The sequence below is a fragment of the Opisthocomus hoazin genome, chromosome 1 (assembly GCF_030867145.1).
Source record: "Opisthocomus hoazin isolate bOpiHoa1 chromosome 1, bOpiHoa1.hap1, whole genome shotgun sequence".
Classification (NCBI taxonomy): Eukaryota; Metazoa; Chordata; class Aves; order Opisthocomiformes; family Opisthocomidae; genus Opisthocomus; species Opisthocomus hoazin.
The window spans coordinates 129,261,042-129,281,447 of NC_134414.1; the positions used below are offsets into that span (position 1 = coordinate 129,261,042).

At 37.1% G+C, this 20,406-nt stretch overlaps 1 protein-coding gene across 2 annotated transcripts in view; it reads left to right on the forward strand.

The window, feature by feature from the left end:
• The window catches only part of CBLB (Cbl proto-oncogene B), a 131,708-nt gene that overhangs the window by 79,360 nt on the left and 31,942 nt on the right, over positions 1 to 20,406 (forward strand). For both annotated transcript variants that reach the window (XM_075435514.1, XM_075435519.1), the window contains exons 6-10: positions 698 to 819; positions 3,142 to 3,279; positions 4,772 to 4,859; positions 7,662 to 7,793; positions 12,279 to 12,482. In XM_075435514.1, coding sequence (XP_075291629.1) covers positions 698 to 819; positions 3,142 to 3,279; positions 4,772 to 4,859; positions 7,662 to 7,793; positions 12,279 to 12,482 — 684 coding nt within the window. The remainder of the gene's footprint in view (positions 1 to 697; positions 820 to 3,141; positions 3,280 to 4,771; positions 4,860 to 7,661; positions 7,794 to 12,278; positions 12,483 to 20,406) is intronic.

Genomic DNA, 20,406 nt, shown 5'->3' on the forward strand with positions numbered 1-20,406 from the left:
ACGCCAAATGCTGGCAATGAAAACTTAATATATTTGTATTAACCCACTACTGAAAAATCATCCTTTGTGTACAGTAAAGGACTGTTCTATAATCTTCAAAGTGATAGCATATCAGGCATGTTCACTGAGTGTTCTGAAGCATTTGCTATTCAGGTCAGCAAAGACTGTCATGAAGTGTTGTCGATATTTGTTTTGTTTTCTGGCTGTGATACCATTATGGTAACTGAAGAAATGAAGAAGGGGATGAGAAAAGGAATGACAGCTCAAGTTAGGGGCTTTGTTAGACTTCATTTGTTAGTGTTGCTTATCATTAAGTATGAAAGTGCCTCAGGGCCTCTCAAGAATAGGCTTAATTGTGTTTTTATTAGACTATCATGCAGCCATACTCTCCAGGTTCTAACTAAACATGACGTTTAATATTTTTGTAGCTACAAGTAGGAGATCCCTGAATTTCAAGGTCTGCAAAATCTTTATCCAAATATTTACACCTGATGTTCTTAGAATAATTCTTTTGAAGGAACGCTTGCAGCAAAGCTGGCTATATAGGACAGACTTTTGTACTATTTAGACCTTAACTGAAAGTGCATGTTTTTCAGCTGAACCTAAAACACTGCAGGTATCTGACAAATTGATTTGAATTTTATTAGAAATGTGTAACTTGGCTGCATCTGTTTAATTGTTTGTCTTTTTTTTTTAGCCGTGGGGTTCAATCTTAAGGAATTGGAACTTCTTAGCTGTGACGCATCCTGGATATATGGCATTCCTGACATACGATGAAGTAAAAGCAAGGTTACAAAAGTACAGCACTAAGCCTGGGAGGTGAGAGGTTTTGCTGATTATGACTTTCCAGATAAAATTATTGTCTCAGAAGCTACATAATTATTCTAGGTTCATACTTCTGTATTGCATGTTACTTAGACTCACTGCAATACTGAAGGAGTAATTTTTGGCCTTTTTTCTTTTTTCTGAGTGAATCAGAGAAGTGGCAGGTATTTTTTTATACTTGTGATTTTATTTATATCAAAATCTGTTTTTAAAAATAGTTTAATGCTAAAGCTCTGAACTCCTTATTAAAAAAATGCTGACCTTTTAGATTTTAAAACAGGGATTTTGTAACCATGATCTGTTTTTTATGCCATAATTCTTCTACAATGCTATGAAGGAAAAAACTATTCTATTAGCACACAGAAGTCTAAATAAAGTACAAATAAACAGAAAAAAAATACATTGCTTTTCCTTTCTTCTTCTGAATTAGATACAACAAACAATGCATTCTTGAAAAGCGTATTTGAAAATATAATTTGCTTTTCAAAATTTGCATTGAATTGTTACTTGCTAGTAAACTAAAAATCATCTTAACATCTTTCATAGTAGCACACTTAAATTATGAATTAGTGTTTGTGTTCCATATATGTTGTTTTTTTTCTTCACCAGGATATATTACAAACTCTGCACCTAGAAAAGGAATCTGTCAGATTAAATATCATGATGTGTAGAATTTTAAAGTAATTTCTATCTGCTGCTAAGCATACTGAATCATTCAAACTGAATTACCATTTATGCCACTGCTGTTGTTCTATTTTTTTCTTCACTCATATTGGAGGAATAAAAATGCATTAATGGATTTAATCCTGTATGAGTTAACTTTTATTTTGCTAGTTTTACCTTTCAGTTATGAAGCTTTTTTTCCCTGATATCCAATTGTCTAACTTTGCTGCAGGAACACATGTATACATAGTTGAAAGTGCAGCATTTTGAAACTTGTTAGAGAAGTCTAGCAACAGTTATACCCATATTCTGTACTTGCTTTCTTTTGATTTTTAGCAAACAATATACTGCATCTTTTTAAGATACCTGACTGGTCAAGTGTGTATGGCTCTGGTGGAATAACATTGATTTTTAGCTTGGCAGTCATGAATGTTACTACAGATATCAGATAACTAGATTGGTTTTGAGAGTGGTTGCTATACTGAGTATTTTCTCTGTTATTGATTCTGATTGTGAGATTATAAAAGAGAAGTAATAGAGAAATTATCCAAAGTTGCCTTTGTGGTCCTTCTAAATAGAGAGTTAGTTTTAAGGTAACTTTCTGTTGTGTATCAGAAGATGGCTATCTGAATTGCCTAGGTGAAATGCTGGAGTGTGAAAGAGGAGATACGAAGAGAAATTGCTTCTTTAATCTGTCTAAAACATCCTGGAAATTGCAAGATTCTGTTCAAATTAATAATTACTGCTTTAGTGTAATGTTTGCCCTATTGAAGGTTGAAAGAGCTATGCCATACTTCAAGTGGCTAAGATTTCTCAATCAGTTTGGAAGGAAGTAAAATATTGATGTATAGTTAAGAAAAGCTGCTCTATAATGCAAAATTGAATTTGTAGTATTTCACTGACATGAAAGGGACTAGAGTTTTTAGTAAGAAGAGCTAAACATGCCCTGTATCATTGCCTGTAATCTTCCTTTTCCTCCTCCTGGGCTCTCTGTCTACATTATGTATACTCCCAGCTATCACCTGTAACACACAGAAGTATTAAATTGAAGTCCAGTTGGGTTGGTATTATCTGGTATTTTCTGAAGTAGAAGTGATATTTCATCAGTCCTGTTCACGTCCTCTGGTATACACAAAACTTACATTGCTAGTAGAGCAGTTTGTATTCATCATTCACATTTCTTTTGCATCTGAAGATGTTTTGTATTCCCCCTTCCATTAGTTCGGGTTATGGCCTGTTTGTGCATAAAAAGGTGTTTGTTGTAGATATGGAGGCTTGATAATATAATACACATTCTTGAAAAGGTTTATGGGGATGTCTAAATGCATGTAACAGAACGTAACGTAAATGTATGTAACAAATGCACATTCACAGTGAACGTGCAGCTTTCACTTTGAGAACTAAAAAGCAAGCAAATGAAAGGTTGGGGGTAGGTTCCTACAGTTACCTTATTTCTTCCTGTGAGGAACTGAGAGCATAAAGGATGCAGTTTTATTTGAGGTTATACAAAGAACCCATGGTAGAATTGGGAATCAGAATCAAATCTTCAGAGACCTAATTCAGTGTCTTAACCCGAGGCCATCCTTGCTCTCTTCACTTGTTTTGCTGAAGTCTGATTAACACTGGCATTTTATTCATCCTGTTTTTATCAAGCTACATTTTCAGACTGAGTTGCACTCGCTTGGGACAGTGGGCCATTGGATATGTGACTGGCGATGGGAACATATTGCAGACCATACCTCACAATAAGCCTCTGTTTCAAGCTTTGATTGATGGCAGTCGGGAAGGATTGTAAGTATAAATTCCTATAGTCACCATAGGTATGAAATCTTGATTTCCTTGGTCTTCTAATGCTTACATGGGTAATTATTAAAGATCTTTAAAAGAGAGAATCTGAGTATGGTATTCAGCGTTCGTTCGGAGTTTAAGGACCATCCCTTTTATTCATTTGAAAAACACTTGTTTCCAGGTAATTCCGATAATTAAAGCCATATCTCATAGCAGATAAATTCCAGGAGAAAATAAAATCGGGCAGCTGTCATATTGATTCCTTCCCCCTACCCCCCTAATAAGAGTCCCAGATGCACTTCAGCTTATTGAACAATTACAACTGCCGGTTACTGATGTGTCTAATTCTGGACAATGATTTGAAACCTATGTAATTGCTTTTTTATATGTTGTGCAGCCAGAATGTTTTCCAGGTTCTAATAGTTTACTGAAAAGATTTACAATTATAAGAGAATCTAAGTTTATAGGGAGAAGTAGTACATTTTTACTAGATTGGCTGAAGTAACATGACCATAATTTAAAAAAAAGGGGGGGGGGGAGGGGAATTGATCAATCCTCAAAAAAAGATTGAGAGACCCTTTACGATCTTGCAATTTTTCTCAGTCCTGTACAGTCCAGTAATTTTTTCCAGATATGATGATTTCATACTTGTAATAAAAAACACTTATAATGGTAGTGTTTCTACTTGACAGAAACTGAGCAAACAAAAACTAGAGCTGAGAATATTTAATACAGAGTGAAGTCTTTTATAACTTTCTGACAGTGTGACTTAACATGACTTTCAAGAAACTGTTTCCAAGTTGGATGTAACAGAAATCTGAATATAGAACAACTTGGGGTATCTCTAATATCATTTGACCTGTTATTAATATCCCACAGGACTGAAATGCCCCCATCGGTTCTTGTTTAAAGTCCAGTCTGCATCTTGGATTCTCAGTGTAGATTCTTGTCATGATATATACAGATTTATATACATAATATAGTATACAGTAGTACACATATGTAGTATTGTGTGATATATATTTACAATATTATATGTATCATAGTACACACACGCAAATGTGTGTCAACTTCTATTCTGCTCATCACTTGAAATAGTTTATAGAGTCACAAAGCGCGATGCTCGCAGTGGAGAGATCACTTGGAACATATACAAGTGTAAGCTCACTGTGAAATGAAGATCTAAAATAATGTTCTGCTGAGCTACCCCTAGAAAGTTTCCTGCTAATCAAAGCTCAGATGCATTCTAACGGTAGCTATGCATGGAATATCAAAATCTTTCCTGTGCTTTTACAAATAGAGTTGAGCTTGTGTCAAAATGTGTATGTAGCAATTCAGTTTCACCCAAAAGAGAAGAAAGATGGCTGAGGGAAGGTGATGCATTTTAGTTAATGTCTTCTGTAGCTTGTTCTGTCCCTTTGAAGTTTCATAGGTATTATTTAGCTAATAAAGCTAAAGAAATGTGCGTGTTTATAACAGTCTTTTTCTGATGCAGCTATCTGTTCCCAGATGGACGAAGTTATAATCCTGATTTGACAGGATTATGTGAACCCACACCACATGATCACATAAAAGTCACACAGGTATGTTGCAGAGGTTGTCAGTTATTTTGTAATCTTCACTTCCCGTAGTATCTCATCTAGCCATGATAATAAAGTTTATTAAAATGTGAGAAACAAATTCATGAGAGTGAAAATATGTTGTGGATAGAAGGGCTTAGATGAAGAACAGAATAATAATCCTTTAAACTCTAGAGCTGATGGTGATGCGGACAGCATGTCTTGGAAAGTTTTGTTTATTCTAAGCCTCTTCCAAGTGAGAAATGTGTTAACAGTTATTAAAGATTTTTCTGATATTTATGTTACAAGTTTATGTAGCTTGGTGTTTCCTTGCTAACAGCAGATGGGAGTGCAGAAATAAGATCAGATTGTAGTTTTGAAGCCCAAATAGGAATGGTACAGTTTGTTGACAGGTCCAGGAGGAAAAATATAGTTCCTATATCACAAAGCTACCAGTTCCAGGGTCTCTCTCCTTTCTTCTTTGTCTATTGTGCAAATTAAAAGACAGATCAGTGAAAAGCAATGGAAATAAAATTAAGTGCCTAAAGGGAGTTAATTTGCAGAGCAAATTAGAATGTCTAGATGTGTCTGTAGTCTTGTTAAGTGATGATGTGATAAACTAATGTGCAGATGTTTGATAATCATAGAATCATAGGTTGGAAAAGACCTGTATGATCATCAAGTCCAACTGTCACACTAACACCACCATGCCTACTAAACCGTGTCCCAGAGTGGCACATCTACACGTTTTTTGAACAGCTCCAGGGATGGGGACTCAAGCACCTCCCTGGGCAGCCTGTTCCAATGCCTGACCACTCTTTCAGTAAAGAAATTGTTCCTAATATCCAATCTAAACCTCCCCTGATGCAACTTGAGGCAGTTTCCTCTCATCCTATCGCTAGGTACCTGGGAGAAGAGACCAACACCTGCCTCACTGCAACCTCCTTTCATGTAGCTGTAGAGAGCAATAAGGTCTCCCCTCGGCCTACTCTTCACTAGACTAACCAGCCCCAGCTCCCTTAGCCGCACCTCGTCAGACTTGTTCTCCAGACCCCTCACCAGCCTCGTTGCCCTTCTCTGGACACGCTCTAGCACCTCAATGTCCTTCTGGTAGTGAGGGGCTCAAAACTGAACACAGGACTCAGGGTGCAGCCTCACCAGTGCTGAGTACAGGGGCACGATCACCTCCTTACTCCTGCTGGCCGCAAGTAATTACTCAAGTAATTGGAAGTGTCCACCACAAGACAAATGCTTGATTAATAATGGTGATTAAATTAATACTAGAAGGTTAAGGTATACTGTGCAGAGCATTGTTCCTGACAAAAGCATCTGGAAGACCTGAGGATATGTTCAAGCAAAGACATCAGACTAGATATAAACCATACTGTTTCAGATGGTCTTCTGTTTCTTCAGAGCGGACTGGATGACCTGCTCAATCTTCTGTAATTCTGAGTGCTCTGTGTGCATTCTACCTCCAGACAGATTTTAGAAAAGAAGTATTCATTACCATCTGTGGTATTACCAGGGATACCATTATGAAAATACCTGTTTCCTAAGTAAGAGAATTCCTAGAAACAATTACCTGAAGAAAGTCTGAGTACTTCCACTTACCTGGCTTACCTATTTTCACTCCAGCCTTAAAACAGTGATAAAAGAATAATGCAAAGCTCTTAGAAGTTTATGTTGCACAGAACTGTATTCTAGTCCCATATCCTTACTTTTCCTCAAGGAAAGGAAAAGCAACTTAGACATTCTCAGCAATTACCTTGTTCTTCATAAGCCAGTCAGGGTTTATTTTGAGTTCACTGAATGATCCAGTTGCTTCTGAACTTATAATTACAAGGACACCATTAATTAATTCTGATGGTAATTCAACAGAGTCTGAACTATGTGAATGCTGCCTTAAATAATATATAACTGCAGTAGTTTAAAGCTGTCACTAGAGCTGCTTCTATGAAAAGATGGTGTAAAAGTGGCTGCAGGGCTCGGTTGCTGCAGATGGATTCTTTGCAAAAGCTCCGCTATAAGCATCTATAGTACATACTGGCTACAGCTGCAGATATGAGCTGTCCCTTTTGTTTTCTCTTTTTCTTAACCTCATCTCAGGAGTAGCTGCTTATTTTCCTGTGACCTGGATTCTACTTATTTTAAGCTTACAACATCTTTTTTTCAAGACTAAAAAAAGCTTTATTTCTACACAACTGCATTTGATTGCCAGTTCCCCAACAATGCCTAATTCTAGTAAACTGTGTGTGACTGTTGCTGTGTTATCCCTGGGGGTATTCTTGCCATACTTTCTTCACAAGGGTTGTTTACTTCAGTTAACCGTACTCCTATCCTTGCTGAAGCTCTTGCTTGTCAGTTTTCAATCCAATAACTTTTATTAGTCCTAAACTCATACTTAGAAAAGGAAAGCCCAGTTTTGTTCCTATTCATCACTTAATATCTCACTTAAAACCACATGTTCATGATCTTCCTCTTAACTGCAACCAAGGAAAAGCAGAGTGTAGGCCTTGAGTAGTAGTTACATGTGAGAAGTACGGAGAAAACCTAACAGGCACAGATATTTTAAACTTTTTATGTAGCATGTATTGTAGTGTATCATAGGTTGAAGAAGCAAAAACGTCAGCTGGTTGAGTAATCTTAGTGTGGCTTTTAAATAGATCAGCAGCAATAGTTTCCTTGACTAGTAAGTAAGGTGGGTTGGAAAACAGGGGACTGATAATGTTTGTTACTACTGATAATGTTTGTTACTACTGGTGCTCAGGTATATTCTGTGAACAATTCACAGTAAAGAAATAACCACTTGACTTTCTTTTTTTACAGGAGCAGTATGAATTGTACTGTGAAATGGGTTCCACTTTTCAGCTGTGTAAAATCTGTGCAGAGAATGACAAGGATGTGAAGATAGAGCCTTGTGGACACCTCATGTGCACTTCTTGTCTTACAGCGTGGCAGGTACTGTCATAGTTCAGTTACTGGAGAAGAGGATGGGTTTCTCTCTCATGTCCCTGTTCAGAGTGTGTGTTTATTTTTCCAGGTACTCAGTAAGAGGGTTCAAGGGCATGTGTATTTGAAATGATAAAACTTTTTCATTTGGTGGACTAAAATCTGTGAAAAATAGGTTCAGAAGTCATTAAAATCTGCAGTTGTAAGCTTGCCAAGGCCATTTTCTGACTGCTGCCAAGTGGAAGCTATTTCCTGAGCATAGCACCTACTCAGACAGTGAAAACTGGGCACTTGGGGCCAATTCAGCCACCCAGGTCACTTCATGATGGTATTAAAAAGGCATGAAGAGGACAGGTAGCAGCTGGGAGTGGATAACTGACTAGGCAGCGTTTTATAAGGAGACAGGAAGTCTTTGGTGAGAGAAGATTTCAGTCAGTAGTACAAGTCATGAAATGGCCTGTGGAACAATAAGCTTAGGATTCTTCTTTTTCATGTTAGTAATATGTAAAGCACTAAACTACCTAGTTTTAGACAGTTGTTGGGAGAAGAGGTTGAATGGAGGGGAAACTCTGATCTCTCAATGTCATCTACAGAATATTCCAAAAAACACAGAGACTTCCTGGTGCCACAGGTTGGTGTGTTTTATCTATCTTCATGGGCATACCAGTCTGTGGGAAGAGGGAGGACTGGTACCTTTAGTTCAGCACAGTTAACAAGCGTTTGACTTAAAAGTTAAAATCAAATGCAGAGGTCATTCCTCTTTACAATTTGAGAATTTCCACTAATAGATGCTTCTCAAACTGAATCAATTCTGCCTCCTTCTCCCTGCCCCTTTCTTCTTTCCTGTCTGTGTTTTGTGGAGAAGTGAGGGTCATCCCATTCTCAGGCAGGACTCTGTTCCGCAGTTGCACCAGTCTTTGGTTACGCATGTAGTGAGAAGAGTAAACAGAATCCTTGACTCTAGGCCGTTTTTGAGCTGGTTTTGAATTAGTTCATCTCAGCTAATGAGTTTTCATTCTCATGTTTGAGCTATGACTTAAAGTACTATAGTTTTTTTTTTTTTTTTTCAAATTCCTGATTAAGAAATCATCATTGGTAAGCCAACACGATGTATCAGAGCTATCATTTGAGTTTTTCTTCCATTAGTAATAAAGCTTGCTGAAAATGGAGTATTCTCAGTTTCCAATTCTGTGTTCTTTCTGAAATTTGAGATTGATGCTCCAAACCACGAGTCTTTCAGATTGCCCACAGATCAGAAATTCTGAGAAAATTCCATTTGAGACATACCCAAATAAGAACAGTTATTTCACTACTAAGCAGCTGCTGAGCTGGAACATTATTTCTCATTTCGGGAGTACCCTTTCTCTGTTCTCACCAGTTTTATTCTGACTGACAAACTATGTTAATTTTTGACCTAAAAAAAAGTCCTCAAATTCTGAGGTCTGTAGCTTTTTTTTTTTTTCCTTAGCTGAAAGGTCTAAGCAAAAGTCCTGAAATCTGTGTACTTCTGATTGCTACTTCATACCATGGTACCAGCATGTTGCAGCGTTGTGCCAGTGATGTGCTCTGATTTTGGGGACTTGAGAAGCAAAGGTCCTCAGTACTTTGGCCAGTGGTTAGGGATTCAGGAAGAGGACAACGAAACGTTTTAGGTTCAGAGAACTGACACGTTCAAAAACATCAGGCTTCATCAGGACAGTGCAACCAGCTGTAATGGGCCAGGTACATTTCAGACTCCATTACAAATTTAAGTTTTGTATAATTAGTGAGGCAATGAAGAAATATTACACTGTAACAGCGTCGGCTGTTGTGAACTTCTGGTGGGCTGGTATTTAACTGGCAGCATCATGGCTCATTAAACATGCCTCGAGGTCCAATAAAGATGTTTTTACTAAGCCGAAAAAAAATTGAGTAAGCAACATCAGATCTGCATGGAATACTGAGGATGATTCAGAGTTGTTCACCTTTATGGAAATCAGTCTCTCAAATAAGAGTCGGTTTAAGTATTTCCTTTTTGTATTACGCGACAGGAGTAACATAGAATCACAGAATCACAGAATAGTAGGGGTTGGAAGGGACCTCTGTGGGTCATCTAGTCCAACCCCCCTGCCGAAGCAGGGTCACCTACAGCAGGCTGCACAGGACCTTGTCCAGGCGGGTCTTGAATATCTCCAGAGAAGGAGATTCCACAACCTCCCTGGCAGCCTGTTCCAGTGCTCCGTCACCCTCAGAGAGAAGAAGTTCTTCCTCATGTTCAGACGGAAGTTCCTGTGCCTCAGTTTGTGCCCATTGCCCCTTGTCCTGTCACTGGGCACCACTGAAAAGAGCTTGGCCCCATCCTCCTGACACCCACCCTTCAGATATTTGTAGGCATTTATAAGGTCCCCTCGCAGCCTTCTCTTCTTCAGGCTGAACAAGCCCAGTTCCCTCAACCTCTCCTCGTAGGGGAGATGCTCCAGTCCCCTCACCATCCTCGTAGCCCTCCGCTGGACTCTCTCCAGGTGCTCTTCATCTTTCTTGAAGTGGGGAGCCCAGAACTGGACACAGTACTCCAGATGAGGCCTCACCAGGGCAGTGTAGAGGGGAAGGAGAACCTCCCTCGTCCTGCTGGCCACACTCTTCTTGATGCACCCCAGGACATGTCATTTTCCTCCACAGAAGTCTGTGTCTCTTGTCCAAAAACTACGTGTCTGGACTTGATTCTAAAAGCATATGGGCATATATGCTGCATTGTAAGGTTCACAATAGCTACTCTCTCAGTGTTCTAAATAACCTTTCTGTGGGCATGGACAAATGTGCGTATTCCCATAGACAGATCTTAGTTTCAATTTCTCAGTTGCATTCATACTGTTGAGTACAAGTCTATGCTGCTGTGTTGGTTACCCAGTATATTTTGGTGAACGTAGTGCTGTTGAAAAGAAAGGAAGGAAACTGCTAGTACAGATGTATTTGGCAACAGAGAAACAAGAAAGCTTTGCAAATGAAAAGTTCTGTGCCTCATCTGTAAGGCTGTTTTTGGAAAATGAAACTGTAAAGAATTGTATGAGTAAGGGAGAGCTTTTCACTTGACAGTGATTACTTCAGTAGGTCCATATAATTTGGAGATGCTCTTTGAGGTAGGAAGTGATGTTGACTAGTCCTTTGTAATTAGGATGCAAGACTGCTAAAAGTAGATTACGTAGGTCTTTCTGTACAAAATGAAAATTCAGTGCTAACCATGCAAATACACATCTGTTGTCAGGAGACATCATTTATAGTTATCTGGCCTTGGGATACAGTTCTTCCACAAACTGTAAAATGATCTGTCAGTTTAGTAAGACTGGCAAGTGTCAAGATAAAAATAATGCTAGAATAAAATTAAAGCTGTCCTTACATCTGAGAAATCAAAAAGATGTGCTTGCTTGATGGTATTTCAGGATAGGTAGGTTGTTTAGAATTAATTTTGGTGTTTGTATCTTTTTAACTGTCTGTCTACCTGACTGCAAATAGGACACAATGTGGTTTCTGAATTTCAGGTTGAATTATGTTGATCTCTCAAACCTTCAGAGCTCTTTTGGGTGTGTGGGGTTTTTGTTTTGTTTTGGTTTTGTTTGGTTTTTTTTTTTGTTTGGTTTTTTTTTGTTTTTAATTTAAATCTACATTGTGCCTTTTGATGGAAAAAAAATTCTTTGTAAGTGCTTGAAAGACTTCTCTGATATTTTTGTTCATTAGTAGTCTGAAATCTACAAAAAATATGCCTGAAATCAGTAAAAAGGATGGAAATATGTCTGCTTGAAAATCATTTAACATATTATACTACTTAGAAATTAAAATTCAGCTAATTCTTGTTTCTGATAACATGTAAAAATAGTTCCTTGTTTTACATAATTTCTAGAAAATGTAGTAAAGTCCTGGTTTGTTAGTTAAACATGGCAAAAAAGTATGTAGCTTTAGATGTTCTGTATGCATATTGGTGAATGATGGTATGTTGCAGCTGTGATGGACTGTAGATGTATTCTTCAGAGAACAAAAGCTGCATTTCTAAGGCTCATCTGCATTTTCTAACTTAAAATGAAAAAGAAATACTTTATATTTAATGTAAAAGATACATAATAAAATGCATTATCTCTGTCTACACACCTCACCTTCTTTCCTCTGAAGAAATAGGAAAATTGTAATCCTAAAAGGCAAGGTGTTACTTCCTTACCTGTAATACTAAGACAATTACAATTTTGGTGCTTTGTAGAGACAATGGTTGCATTTTGACTGTTTGTTGTTTGTTTTTTTTAAGTGAAGCTTAACTTTTCAAGAGAGACAGCTTTAAAAGTGTAGTCATTTTGCTATTTACTATAGTTAAATATCCATGAATCTGTTTCCTGTTTATTCCAGTGCTTCTTTAGAGGCTCCTGGGGACCTGTTACGGGCTTTTTTTGTAGAAAGATATAAGACCTATTTTTGAATTTACTTCTATTTTTTATTTTTAAAAGAATTACGTACTGTTTTGTCTTGCTGTAGGAATCTGATGGTCAAGGCTGTCCTTTCTGCCGCTGTGAAATCAAAGGAACTGAACCAATCATTGTGGATCCCTTTGATCCAAGGGATGAAAACTCCAGGTGCTGCAGTATTATTGATAGCTTTAGTATGCCCATGTTGGACTTAGATGACGATGATGACAGAGAAGAGTCTTTAATGATGAATCGTTTGGCTTCAGTCCGAAAGGTAAATTTTCAAATACTGTGTGACAGATAAAACTAGAAGTTTGTAAATGAAGCTGACTGTAACTTTAAACCATGAAAGGTTGCACTTCATGCTCTAGGTTTCAGCAACTCACTAAACAGTTCTTGTGTTGAAAAAACAAAATGCATCAATATTGCAGAAATGATGCTGAAGTTTAATAGGATAAAAAAAAAATACTCCAGATTCTCACTGATGAGCTATGTGTAGTCTGTTCATAATGGAGGAAGCATGGGTTTGCACCACCTGAGACTGTTATCCAAAATACACTGTATGGACAATTCCTGAACTTTTATTTGCAAGGAACAAAAATTTTCATATATACAGAATAAATTATTAGTTTTGTGCACGTGTGTATACACGTGCATGGAAGGTTTTAGAATTAAAATTGAATTTCTAAATAAATAATATACATTACTACTTTCTAAAGGTGACTTGGAACCCAATTCATATTGCACACAAGTAGCTTTTAATCATGTTTCCTGGGAGTTGTCTATGATTTTTTTCCTGTATTTTTAGTATTAGTTGCTTTTAGTGGGAAAAGTGTATCTGAGATTATTTATAGTGACTTTGTGTTTTGGGATGTTTTTTTGCGCTAAAAAGTGCTCTATGTTAAGTTCTGGATTCTTTCTTTCATCACACGAGATTTTATCAGTGATAAATTAGCACTCTCATGAACAAAAGTGTATTTTATTTTGGTAGTTCTCACTACTGTATTTTAGCCTGGAATAGATATTGTCATAGGCCATGTGACATTGAATTTTACAGTGAATTTTCTGTGTTTTACATTTTACTAAGGTCATGTAGATTGAGTAGTTGCCTTGGAATTAATTCTGTAACATCTCATTCTTCCATTTCCTTATTGTTGTATTAAAGAAAAAAACAAAAACAAAACAAGAAACAAGTGTTTCACCCTCATATCTGAGAGTATCTGTCAGGTAATATACATACTTCCGATACCTTTCCTAACCTCTTAAATCATGTGAATCATTCTTGAGTTGTGTATGTAATACAACATGGCCTTCTCTTGGGAACAGTTTATCCTTCCTGCCTGGACTTAAATTGCAGTCTGCAGCCTGACCTCTGTGAGATAGCCTTGAATTGATGGGCTTTTATAACACTATCACTTCCATGATAAGGCAAAAATGCATTATGCTTTTATCAAAAGAAGGAACAGTAGGCTTTACTATAAGAAGTCTTGTTTTCATTATCCACCGAGTGCTTGAGTGCTTTGGTGCTTGCTATTTTTAGGTCATTAATTTCATTTTTCAGGGAAAGAAACCTGCTGATTATCCCTGAAGTTTAGGAACAGCGTTTTCCACTCTTTGTTAGCCTCTTGAAGTCCTTACTGGAAAATGTTGAGTCATCAGGTCATTTGGTGATTTTTCAGCTGCTGTTTTCTTCTGAAAACTGTCACCAGTGGTTGTATAGTGAAGCTTTTAACCCCATGCCTGTGTGGAATATGGCATAATTTATATACACTTTTTGCTATAATGCTTTCACCAGCCTTGTCTATTTCTTTTAATCATTATTTATTTTTCCTGCTAAGCAGTGTTTCTTCAGAGCCTGCTAGAATAAATTCTTTTTGTCCTCTGTGACATTATGTAGGATTTTACTCTTTTTTTAATTTTTCTTTTATTTCTTGTTAATGCTGTTAATATGAACATGGTACTGCGTAATGGCTGTGTTGCAGTCATTTGATTTATTGAAGCAGTGGAAGTTAGATGACAAAGACAGTTATTCAGTTCTTGCAGCCAGCCTGCTGATACTGTTGTTACTTTGTAATGTCAATGAACAAATTTTTCAATTCTTATTTTATTGCAAGGGTTGTCACTTGCTTTCTCAACATAAAACTGTTACTGCTTGAAAATGAAATAGGCTGATTTTGTCTCAAATCACCTGGCTAGACCGTGTGGTGTTACTGAGAAAATCTTTGGCATATCTGGCTAATGGTGATCTGGGATGTTAAACTTGCTAGAAGAGGAGAGTTCCAGAGTCATGAAGTCCTGATGAAAGTGACTGTAGGGCTTGATGATGTGTTGCAGAAATATTTGAATTAATCCTTACTGTCCTGAAAGCCTTGTGGGAGGGGCACAGTTAAAATGTTTCTAAGCTGTTACTACCAGTTTTCAGTATCTTTGAGACTTGTACTTGGAAATACATTCATAATGCAAAGAATATTTGCAGTAAGCTTGTTTTAGAAGCACACGCAGTCAGGTTCGTCACTGGCTGAGGGACCTGGGTGGATTTTTAAGTGATCTCTTCTTGACAAAATGAAAAGCTGAAAAACACACTTTGGACTTGTCATTAAAGAAGATACAGGTGAAGCAGGTGACAAAAAAATTGTAAGAATTATGAATATAAGTTGGATATCAGAAAATTACCAATTCTGCAGCAGCAAGTCAGCTGTAACAGGCTTTAGAGAAATGAGCTGCAATTAATCTGTTTGTCTGCTTCATCAAGCAGCTTGCTTTTTTTTAATTTCCAAATCGTCTTCAGATACTTCTTTATGAAAGAAAAATGAAGAGTGGTGCCAAAACCTCTGTTAATTGTCTCATCGCTGAGAAATTTCCAGCCCCATGGTATCAGATCAGCTAATGCAGTTATTGCCTGAAGTGTTCATTTTCTCAGCTTTATACCGTTTGTGCTAGCCAAACACAATGTTATGAAATGCACATTAAAAAATGTGCAGATTAGAGGCTTAGGTAAATATAAAAAATGGTGTGGTTTTTTTCATTTTTAAAGAGGGCATTTGAGTGTCTAGTAGACTGTGTTTATTATTCCGTAATGTTTAGTATTCCACTATCCCAATGAATTATCTGACACTTTATGTTGTACAAGACGTAACTCAATTCACTTCATTTAAAAAGAAAGAAAATAAGGAAAATGCTTATCACAAGAGTTCTTGTTAAGAGCGAATAATTTTGAATTCATAAGTGTGAAGATAATTGTTTGACCCAAATAATGTTACATGAAGACATACAGGAAGGTCCTAGCAGTACAGGAGACTGACATTTTCAATAGTTTAAAGTGAATTAACAGTCTCTAACGGTCTCTAAAAAACACTTTCTTCTAAAACTAGATGAATTTAGCTTGTCTGGGCAGTTATCATCTTCTCTGGAATTAATTTCCTAGCTGTCTGAATCCAGCAAAACCTGGCTTTGATTCACACTGTTACTTCAAAATAGTTATAGGTAATTGTCAAAGCTGAAGGTCACTGTTTGTCATGATTAGGCTTCTTCCAGCAGATGAGTTAGGTCAAACTTAACAAATCATGACGAAAGATTTTGGTTCTCAAAATATGGGAGGAGACTGTGTTTTTGACTCCTTCTCCTCATTTCCATATTATTAAATTGTCTTTTTTTTGGTAATGAAAAAAGGCATGTATTTCATAGTAATGTTTTCAATTTCATCATATAAAATCAAGAATATGTAAAAAAAGCTCTTCAAATACATGTCTAGGTATTCCCTTCAGCTGTACGATCTTATACATACGTATCACTTCCTTCTTAATGGTACACCTAGTTTGTGGGAATTTATGAGAATCATGCCACACAACAAGAGAGTCCTTAACTGCTTAGTTAGTGGTATTTGAAAGAGGCGTAAATGCTGGGAGGCAGTGTGCCTCCCTTAGTTAAGAAATGTATTACTGATGCCCTTGGGCAGTGTGGTGCTCTCAGCCTTAACTCCCTCTCCCTTCCTTCACATGCATTTTCTTGGGTCAGCAAAGGAATGATCAAATAAAGAGCAAACATCTATGTAAAAAATGTTTACAGCCATCAGTGTTAAGTGATGTAACTTTATATCCTCATACAAATTTTTAAGTCCAGATTGTACTGATCTGTCTAGGTCACAACTTATCTTAACAAGAAACAACAAATACACGAGTCACTCTTACCTGATTGTAAATAAAGAAACTTCAGGGAACTACTTGGAAATGAGAAGTCCACTTCTGGTGTAGATCTGCTTGGTCCTTCTTCGATGTCTCATGAAGCAATTTATAAAATTACTGAGTTTGCTGCAGCAGGATATTTAGCAATCAGGATAATATTCCTCAGGCAGCCACTTGTTAGGATTTGTGTGGAGTATCCTTTTCATATGTGCCTATCTGGCAGAAAGGGGTTTGAAGCTAAAAGTCTCGATTCAATAGCCCAACTGCTAATATTTCCATCAGAAAAACCTTTGCTAGAAATTGTAATCAATGTCAGAAGCAGGCTCATTCTTGAATTCACAGCCACTAGGGGCAAACTGATACCGGTATATCCCAGTATTAAATACATCTTATTAAATAACACAAGTGTGGTCCATTCTGCAGTACAATTGCAAAGTCAGTCACAGCTGCTTTTCCCTTGGCAGCAGTCATGCCACCCAGATGAAGTCCATGTTGTTACAAAGGAGCCTGTGTTCTTTTCCTTAATTACATCTTTGTTGCACAGGTCTGCGTGTATTGCGGCAGAGCCCCTTTATACACTGAAGGTCTGTCTTCTGTCACTGCTGGTTCATTTGTATTGGTTTGTGTCTTAATTGCTTGCTCGTTTTTTCTTTTTGTCACTGTGCTGCTCTCATTGCTGCTTTATTTCCAGTGAACAGAAAATACACAGAAATCTCCAGTAGGTGATAAACAGAAAAATTTTAAATCTCTGCATCCTTAGGGAGTCTGCTAAAAAGAACGGGTATTGCATACATCTGTTAATGCCCTGGTGTCCGCATGAATTGCAGCCATCTTGTTGGCCTTGCTGTCAACAAATATCAAATGATTCTGCTAGACTTATTGGATGGGGGTGGACAGACAAATATGTTTGGTTTTTTTTAATAATGAGAATATGGTGGAAATCTGATACTGAATGCTGAAGAAAACCTGTTGTTACTGTGGAATATTTTTTTTGTATGTTTTATGTGGAGTTTCAGTAGATCTAAAGAAGGAATCATAATTTATAGTTTCTCCTAGCAAAGCATTCTCTTTTACTCCAGTACAAAGTGGTGACATGGATTAAGCTTCCTTGTATGGGAGAGAAGCTGCTTTTACTATGAGCTGTTTTCTTTTAATTTTTCATCCTTATGCCCCATAAGTTATTCTTTAACCTTGTTGGCCATCACTGATTCTCTTTTTGAAATCTCCGGAGCCAAAGCATGCTCTGATAGCATTGTGGCTGTAGGCAATAGTAGTTCAGGGGTCTGAAAGATTATTTTGCTATTCTGAAACAAGGCATTGATATAAGCTTAAATTGAAGTCCTTTCGCACACTTAGAAAAATTTCCATTTCATTTTGGCAGTTGTGATTTACCATTCATGGAATACGGTGGGTAGAGACAGCTAAATACCAATTATATATTGAACTAGAAGTTTATCACATAAATTTATCTCCTGTTTCAACAGGATTAAAACTATGTCAGGTTGTAAGAATCTTGAATTTTTAAATAACTTTTCATGTTGTTCTCGTTTTTGCCTACTACATATTAGATGTGTCTTTCAGCCACTTGTTTCCATAAATCGGAAAATAACAGAAGTCTCCAGTGAGTTTTAAATGTGACTATTTCCATGATTTCTGTCTCTCCTGGAGCTGGGCTGTTGTTATGACAGGAGAAAAGAACTCTCATGTGGATGAGACCAGTGGGCTTACGGAAAGAGGAGCATATCACTTTGTCTAGTGATTCTGTAGAGCAGAGCTGTGTAAGGAAAGGTTGTCATAGATAAACAGTGATGGATATTCTTATAATGCTGTCACTACAGTGTTGTTCATTTAATTGTGGATTCACATGACTGCACACAGGGTGACATTTGAAACTCTGTCAGGTTACTCTCTCAGGAAGTTGAGTTAATTAATGTGATGGTGTGACCATTAGAACATCCTAAATTCCAGTATTCCAGTATTGCTTTTTCAGCATTTCCTATTTTTCTTATTCTTTTTTTCCAACTCCTGTTGTATATAGGATTGTTTCTTATATCTTCTGGAGCAATTCCCTGCTGACTGAGACACAGTATGTTGTGCAACACCTAAAATACAGAGACTTACTACAACGCTTTCATTTATTTTAAATAATTGTATCTTTTTGGAGGTGAGACACCTCCTTATTTGGTTCTATTTCAAATAATTTGGGTAATAAATACATTTTCTGTTTGATGCTGAGGCCGAAGCATTGAATATATTACATGGCTCTTGACTTTTAGGAATGCTTGATGGCATTATAACTAAACTTTGAAAACTAATGCTATTAAATGATAGTGTTTATTATGCTATTTAACTGATAGATGCTTTCTGTTAAGGAGAATGAATTGATATTCAGTTTACAGTAATTTTATAATTACGGTTGCTCAGGCATGCCTGAGAGATACATATCTAGCTAGTTATTCAACTTCCCATAACGTTCAGAAAGGCTAAGCACCTCATAATCATTCGTGTGTTTCTCCTCATGGACTTCCAGTCCAGGTCAAGGACATTCATTGTTTAAAGGAAACAAAAAAAATTTAGGGACTATATTCAAGCTATTTAATATGACTATTATGGACACTTCTTTATAGAAAGGACAAACTGGGAAGCTTCTGGTAGCCATGAAGAGCACAAATCTTGAGTTGCTTAATCTCTTGAGATTAAGTATGTAGTTGTGACACTGCGCTTACACATGTAGACCAAGTGATAAGACCCTATGCATCACCAAAAAAATCATTTTGGCAATGGAACTGAACCTCAGCCTTCTAGCTCTTCAAAACCTCCTCACTATTCTGTCTTTTTTTTTCTTGCAATATTAACCAGTGTAGTGCATAGGGTAAGGAGTCAGTATACTAGATTCTTTTCCTGAATCTCCTTTTGAATTTGTGAAGTTTTCAGATTCTTTAATATAGTTGCTATATGTAAAGAAAGGTAGTATTTTTTACTTGTTTACCTTGCTAAAGAACTTCCTAGTCCCATCCTTGTCACACTGAGATGTATAGCATTGGTGAGAAAAAGCTTATGAAAAGAGTGGAAAGGTTTTCGTCAAAGTGATTTAGCTTAGAGATGGGTGCGTTTTTGTGAGCAATTTTATATGCTTGCCTTAAGAAGATGGCAGATTGTTAGCCTCTACAGGCAAGTTATATAGCAAGAACGCTACAATGACTCGTTGTGCAAGTGGCCTGAGGCTGATGCTTGGTGTGAATGTCTTCTAGCTACTCATGCCTACTGTCCAGGAGAGCACAGAACAGCGTAAACATCCAGGTTTTCTTACTGTACACTGACACAAACACAGTGGTCCCCAGAAGTAACTTTAACTGATTTATGCAAACAACTAAATTGTGTTTGTTAAAACTCAGCCAGGTGAGGTTCAGGAACCAGTTGCAAAAATGCGTGGAGCCTGTACTGAGGATTGAAATCTTTTGTTCTGATTTTGAAAGGACACGTCAAGGTGGGGGGAATATGTCACTTGGGGGACATTAAGTGTGTTTGTGTCATTAGTTTAATATTTGCTAAAATGATAAATGGAATTGTCCTAAAATGATTTTTGCAAATCAGCAAATAAATGAGGTAAGAAATAACTGCTTTACTTACTGGCTTGTTGATGATTTTGATTAGTAAGTTTGCAGAAGACACGTACATTCCATTTTCTGTGATTTGAAAATGAGCTGTAGTTAACAGACAATATCATAGGCATCTGGCTTTTAAAAATCATGTATAGAATTTTAGATGGAGTACTCCATGAATAAAAAGGTCATCAGGAGCAGCAGTACTACAGGGGAATCTGTCTACGTTTGTGATGGTCTCCTTTTGTATGGCAATAATTCCTTGTTTTTTAAACAAATTACTGGAATATATATTCTTTTATTTTCGTCACAAGTTAACATGAATCTTGGTTAGTTTTGAGGTAGAATGACTTTTTGACTTCTTTTTCAGTAACCGTAAGCTGGGCGCCTATACTGTCTATTAATTAAGAGTAAC